General features: G+C 46.6%; 1 protein-coding gene across 1 annotated transcript; it reads left to right on the forward strand.

Annotated features, from left to right (window-relative positions):
• The first annotated feature begins 1,640 nt into the window (after window positions 1–1,640).
• On the forward strand, window positions 1,641–4,411 carry LOC100823092. Its single transcript, XM_010240917.1, has 2 exons — window positions 1,641–3,101; window positions 3,668–4,411. Exons 1-2 carry the CDS (start codon window positions 1,641–1,643, stop codon window positions 4,409–4,411), a joined length of 2,205 nt encoding a protein of 734 aa, XP_010239219.1.
• Window positions 4,412–7,317: the final 2,906 nt, after the last annotated feature.

Genomic DNA, 7,317 nt, shown 5'->3' on the forward strand with positions numbered 1-7,317 from the left:
TTTAAGGGTTGGGTTAGGGTTTAGGGTTTAGAGGGTTAGGGTTTAGGGTTTGTATAACTGTTACTTAGGGTTTAACATTATAGAAGATTGTTGCAATATATGTGATAAACATTGTTAAATGATGGATGTGGCATAATGCTTTGATATGTATGCTTACGGGAAGATATGATTCGTACAAAGTTGTTTCTTTTGCATGTATGATTATTAGTTGCATGATGGTTGAATGTGTGTATTCATGATTCTTGTATAACTATATGGTTCATGTAGGAGTGACACCAACCTCGCCGCCGTCCGTCTACTTAGACTACTTCGTCTACGGTGAGCTTCTCCCTCTATCTCGCCTTCCCCTTTTGCTCTGTCCCGGCCATCGAGGCGATGACACTTGTAGTTTAAATGTCAAAGTCGCATAACCCTATGCGTCTCCCGTCCGAAAGGGTTATGTATATAGATATGCAAGTCTTTGCATATCTATAAGCGCAACTCTTTTGGATTGTCCATGTTTTTGGACAGCCCGAAGGTGTGTAGATTGGGTTCGTTTCTGTGCTCTAGTCCGGTCCGAGACGTGATTTCGGCAGCATCTCCCCGTTGTTCTCCGGATGCACATTCTCTTGGTTTGTTGTCGAGACGTGTACTTGGAGAACAGCGGGGAGGTGCTGCCGAAATTTCGTCTCGGACCGGACTGGAGCACGGAAACGGCCCAATCTACACACTGTCGGGTGGGATTATGACCTATCCTTACCTATTAGTGCAATAGTTCAGCACATGCCCTTTTCAGTGAACAAATAAAATATGTGATGTAATTAATTTGACAAAACTAATTACTTGTGTTGCTAGTTGCGTTATTAAACTGTGTATCCCTTTGGTGTCATGTAGTATCCCAAAATAGCAGAGAATGGCTGATCGTCGGTGGATGTACAGTGGCCGCCGTAGTCGGACAGACCGGGATGATGATTGGACGAAAAACACAGCATATTTCTTGGAGGTTGCATTTGCTAGAGGAGAAGAGCGTGCTTGGTGCCCTTGCAGTCATTGCAATAACAAGACACGACACACAAAGGATGAGATGGGCAATCACTTGCTGATGTACGGGTACACGCCAAACTATACCCGATGGGGCTACCATGGTGAGCAAGAGGATAGAGGAAGAGAGGAGGTCGTGTGAAGGCGCACGGACGACTATGATACGGGGTTCCAGGACATGCTAGATGACTTGAAGGAAGAACCGGAGGCAACCTCTAAGGCCTATCTTTATATGCTGGCAAAGGCAAGCACAGATCTGCATGCTCACACAAAGGAAAATAAGCTGGATGCGTTGCTAGAATAATGGCTGTGAAGACCTAGTTCAACTTGAGCAGAGAATGATTTGATGTGATGATGGCAGTTATCGGTAGTCTCCTCCCGGAAGGCCACCTTTTGCCTAAAAGCATGTATGAGGCGAACAAAATGCTTAGTGTACTTAAGTTGCCGGCTCAGTGCCTACATTCATGTAAAAATGGATGCACGGTCTTTGACAGAGAATACGTGGATGCCAAGCATTGTCCCAAGTGCAATTTCTCTAGGTATGGCAGTCGAAAATATCCCATAAAATTCTTAGGATGCTTCCATTCTTAGAAAGAATTGGCCGGATGATGCTATCCGACATGCCTGGCAAAGCTGTGTCGGATCCCAAACTGGGGAAGAAATACAAATATGACAAGGATCATAGGCCGATGTTGACACATCCGTCGGATGGCGAAGCATGGAAAGATTTTGATCGGAAGTATTCGGAGAAAGCCGCGGAGCCTCGAAATGTTCGAGTTGCCATCGCAACTGATGGGTTCAATCCATTTGGCATGACGAGTGCCCCATATAGCTGCTGGCCAGTGTTTGTAATTCCGCTCAATCTCCCTCCCGGAATGATAATGCAACGGAAGTACATGTTCTTGGCGCTGATAATTCCAAAACCAGAATATCTAGGGAAGAACATTAATGTGTATATGCAGCCCCTGATGGAGGATTTGAAAAGAGGTTGGGAGGAAGGGATCATGGTGTACGACAAAGCTACCAAGACAAACTTTAGGATGCATATCTGGTTCCAGTTCTCCATTCATGACCATCCGGGGGGATCTATACTCTCCAGCAAAGGCTTGCAGGGGAAGTTCATGTGCCCACACTGCGGGACTGATCTGGAGTTCTATCGGCTCGCTCATGATCACAAGTATTGTTGCTTCGATCTGCACAGGCGATTCCTCCCGCCTAACCCTCCGTTCAGACAAGACAAGAAGAACTTCAGGAAAGGTGTGGTTGTCGAAGAGGGGCCACCCCGTTATCGCACCGGTTCTGAGCTTCTTGCTGAGCTGGATGCTCTTGTGCAAGACCCGACACAACCTGACAATTTCTTGGGGTATGGTGATACACACAACTGGACTCACAAGTCATGCTTCTGGGAGCTCCCCTACTTCAAAGGCATTATTCTTCCACATTGTATTGATGTGATGCACACCGAAAAGAATGTCGCCGGAGCCCTTTACAACACAATTCTAAACATTATTGACAAGACAAAAGATAATCCGAAGACTAGAAAAGATCAAGAAGAACTTTGCGATAGACCACAGCTAAGCATTAAAAAGGTGCCAGGCAGGTCAGACATCAGGCCAAAGGCCCCGTTCTCTCTCGACAGAAACCAAAAGATGGAAGTACTCCTGTGGTTCAAAGAGTTGAAGTTTCCTGACGGGTATGCAGCTAATCTAAAGAGGGGAGTTAATCTTGGCACCATGCGAATCAACGGCCTCAAGAGTCATGACTATCACATATGGCTTGAGCGTTTTCTGCCGGTGATGGTTCGAGGCTATGTGTCAGAGGATTTTTTGCGGGTGTTGGCAGAGTTGAGAAATTTCTTTCGCCAGCTTTGTGCTAAGGAACTATCCCCCACCTTGCTTGAAAAAATGGAAAAACAAGCCCCCGTGTTGCTCTGCAAGCTAGAGAGGATCTTTCCGCCGGGCATGTTCGTGACGATGCAACATCTAATTATCCACCTCCCGTACGAGGCACGGATGTGGGGCCCTGTGCAGCATCGTTGGATGTATGCTGTCGAGAGACTTATGAAGACCCTTCGAGCTAAAGTAAAAAACAAAAGTTGAAGCATGCATATGGGAGGCAAGCTGTCTCGAGGAAGTGTCGAACGCAACGACGAGTTACTATAGCTCCGATATTGCTACGCTGCATAATCCAGTCTTCCGCTACAATCTTGGCAACCCTGAAGATGAGTCCAAGCTGAGCCTATTCAGAGGGCAACTTGGAACTTCTAAAGCCGAGAAAACAATCACCCTGTCCTACCAAGAGTGACGATCCCTTACGTTATATATCTTGAACAACCTCGACGAAGTCCAGTCGTACATCATGTAAGTGCCTAGTAAATAATTCCTCTTTGCAATTGATCACAAGTTTGTCTCTAACTCATCTTATTCTCATTGCGTCAGCACATTCACTCAACTCAACTGGAAGCGAACAAGAAAACCCGATCCTCTAGAACATGATGCCCTTCTTACAGATGGTCCAAATGGCCCCGGATCCGGTTTCATTGAGTGGTTCCAAAATCAAGTACTTTCTTTCTTAGCTCCTAGTTGTTTCAGCACCTAGAGGCCTTGCGTGCGACTAATACATGATGCTTTTCTGCTTAAACCTGTAGGCTAACAATGATGTGTCTATGAGCTCCCAATTGAGACAAATTGCCAACGATTTTGATGTAAAGGTTGGTTCATTCAAATCCTACGATGTCAATGGATATCGATTCCATACAACAGGGTATGAGCTCAGTCGGCCCAATCGAACCTCAACAAATTCGAGGGTGTTCGTAGAATGCGGTGGAGATGACTTCTACAGAAGGGTTGAGGAGATATACGAACTACAATACCGCAAGCCCAAACCTCCAAAGGTCGTTGTATTCAAATGCCGTTGGATCGATCCGAAACACGTTAACAAGGATGACACAATTGGCCTAGTCGAAGTAAAACGAGACAGTGTCTTCGAATGCGAGGATGTATATATTGTGGCTCAACAAGCCACACAAGTTTATTTTTTCCCGTACCCGTGCACTAAAGTGGCTCGCCTTCAGGGTTTGGATGTCATGTACCACGTGCAGCCACATGGTAAACTACCAGAACCAAACGACCAAGATTATCTGCCGCAACGAGAGCCTGGAGACAAGTTTTTCCAAGAAGCTGGCGGGGACACAAGTGATTTCGTGGTACGGTATACCGATTCTCCGGGCACGGAAGTAGACAATGACGGTGAAGGTGACAAGGTTGATGGTGATGGTGACGACGACGATGAGGAACATGCCAATGTTGATAGTGATGTTGAGAGTGATCTTGATGCGGGTCTTCTAGTTGATCCCGATGACGAAGACTACAATCCACATGCCCATACTTAGTTGTTTCATTTGTTTACATCAAGTTGTAATCCGTCCTACTTAATTAGTTAGTTCGTTGAATCCCAACTTTACTATATTGTACATCAAGTTGTTTCATTTGTTTACATCAAGTTGTTGTTTCATTTATTTACATTTAGTTGGTGTTTTTTTTATTTACATCAAGATGTTGTTTCATTTGTTTACATCTACTTGTATAATCTGTCCTACTTAATTAGTTAGTTTGTTGAATCTCAACTTTACTTGTATTGTACATCAAGTTGTTTCATTTGTTTACATCAAGTTGTTGTTTCATTTATTTACATCTACTTGTATAATCCGTACTAACTTGTTCACTTTTTCTCATGGCAGGTGATTGAACCATGGTGGGCGGGCGTAGTACCTCTCTTGTGAAGCTGAGAAGCCGGTCATTCGTCCAACAGCCAAGATGTACCTTTCTTGATCCTAAAATTCAGTTTACATCAAATTGTTGTTTCATTTATTAACTGCAATTGACTTGTCTTATCCTTATGCAGGGGCTGGGTGCTTGTTTCACCCGGGTGTTTTACGATGCAACCCAAGGCTGTGCTTGGGGTCCGCCTCAAGGACCACTTCCCTGGCATGGTTCTTGTTGAAGGAAAGGAGGAGCCAGAGGTAGCCCGGACATATGCACACTACATGGCCCAACCGGACTTTCAAGATAGAGAGAATGTGGTGTATGCGAACAAAGCCGAGCGGGTGAAGGGCGAATTTTGGGTAAGTCGCCTTCTCACAATGCATGCATTAGTCAAAACAATTGCAATGCAAAATACATAACTCATGAATGGATCCGTTTTGTCTAATTGCAGCGGTTCTTTAAGCTGGGAAAGTCTATGATGATGCAACAATTGAACGGCACTTCGAGGCAAGTGTGAAGAAGGCATTGTCCGAGATATTCTATCACGCGCGTGTCTACGCCGTGAGAAAGTACTATGCGGAAGTGAAGAAACAGAGATTGGAGAAAGCACAATGTATCGTGACGCATCTCGAGCACGAACAGTACATGCAGGTAAAGTAAAATAAAGTGCATTTCCTTGCTTAACAAGGGCTAACGTTTAAGTTCTTCATGTTTGGGCTTGTACTTGTTCATTTAGGTTCCTCCGCACTGGTGCATCTCGCACTTAAATGCCTGGAAGGCGTTGGTGGACTCGTGGTGCAGCTCGGAGTACGTGGAGACTCATGGGTCCTTAGGGAGAGGAGGTTGGCGAACCCAAGCGGAATGCACCATCAAGGGAGCATGAACCTGCAGGGCTACATCAACAACTATGTATGTGTTTTTCTCCCAAAAAGATCTTCATGTGCGAGCCTCACCCCTAACTATCTTGTTGTTGCCTGTTGTTTCAGGCGAAGGCTCATCCGGATAACGAACGCCTCACCAGTTTCACGGCCGTTGACTGCGCCCTCAGGGGAAAGGCGAGCACCATGTCGGAGTACAGTGCGAACGCCCCACCCGAAGCCTACGCCACCCCGGCTGACCATACCAAGGTCACAGGCTACGCGGAGGTGTTTGAGGAGGTGCACGGCCCCGGGGCTGATCCTAGCCAGCACGACCTGGATCTGGAAGTGGTCGTGAGGCCGGGAGGAGGCATGAAGCACGGTAGGCTGGTCTTCCGGAACGGAACCATTGATCCGAGCACCATTCCCAGGCTACCTCACCTGAAGGCTACTTCCACGATCTCGAGTGCTAGTATACGCAGTCGTCCAGGTGCACGGCAGTTCTCACAGCAGGTTAGTTGTTCTTCATTCACCATCTCGTGTCTTTTCGCATTTCATTGTAACGACAATGAACTTGTAATGGCATTGCAGGAGGTGGAGAGTATGGTGGCGGCTCAGGTGGAGGCTTAGAGGCAGGCTCAGGATGCTCAAATCTAGGCTCAGGTGGTGGCTTAGGTCCAGGCTCAGATGCAGGCTCAGATGGCTCAGATGCAGGCCGCATTGAGGGCTCAGTACGACCACCTTAGGGTATGTTTACCGCACATAATAGCCAAGAAAGCGTGGTATTAGTTCCGTAACTGCAACTCTTTGTCTTTTCAATATGCAGCCGTACCTCGCCGCCACCTCTGAAGAGCCGCCTACAGCAGCACCGCCGTTCGACTTGGCGTTTGTCAATCTCCAGATTGAGCATGCTCCACAGCCTTCTCCATAGACTCCGGTGAGTTCACTCGAAACATTTCAATCTCCATTCATGACTTATCTTGCTTTCGTTGAGGGTTGGGGTTAATGCCTAATCATCTGTGCAACAGCATCAATCCGGCTGTGGCTCGAACGACCCTTCTTCACACGCAAGCCTTGCTGGAGGCAACCCTCTTGGCCAGTCACCTGCTCCTAGGCACTGACTCGGGTAAGTTGCCACAAACTTGTCTCATCTTGAGGTCCGTTGTTTTGAAAACTTACTTTCTTGTCTCCACACGTACAACTGCGTAACCTAGCATCACATAGTGACATATATCCCATTTTAGAGCCAAGAGGGCTCACTTGGCTCCAAAATGGTGCCTTGGTGGCATTTTTGGGCATTTGGCACATTTATGCCACCAGGGCACCAATTTGGAGCCAAATGAGCCATCTTGGCTCCAAAATGGTGCCTTGGTGCCATATTTGGGCATTTGGCTCATTTATGCCACCAAGGCACCATTTTGGAGCCAAATGAGCCATCTTGGCTCCAAAATGGTGCCTTGGTGGCAAATATGCAAAATGCCACCGGGCACCATTTTGGAGCCAATATGGCTCATTTATGTCACCAGGGCACCATTTTAGAGCCAAAAGAGCCATATTCGCTCCAAAATGGTGTCTTGGTGGCAATTTGGAGCCAAATGAGCGATGTTGGCTCCAAAATAGAGCCATGGTGGCATAATGGAGCAAAATAGCTCATTTTGTGGCCAAAATGGTGCCTT

This window comes from Brachypodium distachyon, chromosome 4 (genome assembly GCF_000005505.3).
Source record: "Brachypodium distachyon strain Bd21 chromosome 4, Brachypodium_distachyon_v3.0, whole genome shotgun sequence".
Lineage (NCBI taxonomy): Eukaryota > Viridiplantae > Streptophyta > Magnoliopsida > Poales > Poaceae > Brachypodium > Brachypodium distachyon.

Excerpts from the sequence above, each read along its gene's own strand:
- LOC100823092 (XM_010240917.1), top strand. The coding sequence starts at position 1,641 with ATGCCTGGCAAAGCTGTGTCGGATCCCAAACTGGGGAAGAAATACAAA. Across the intron at positions 3,102-3,667 it reads TGAAGACCCTTCGAGCTAAA|GCTAACAATGATGTGTCTAT; the intron begins GTAAAAAACAAA and ends TTAAACCTGTAG.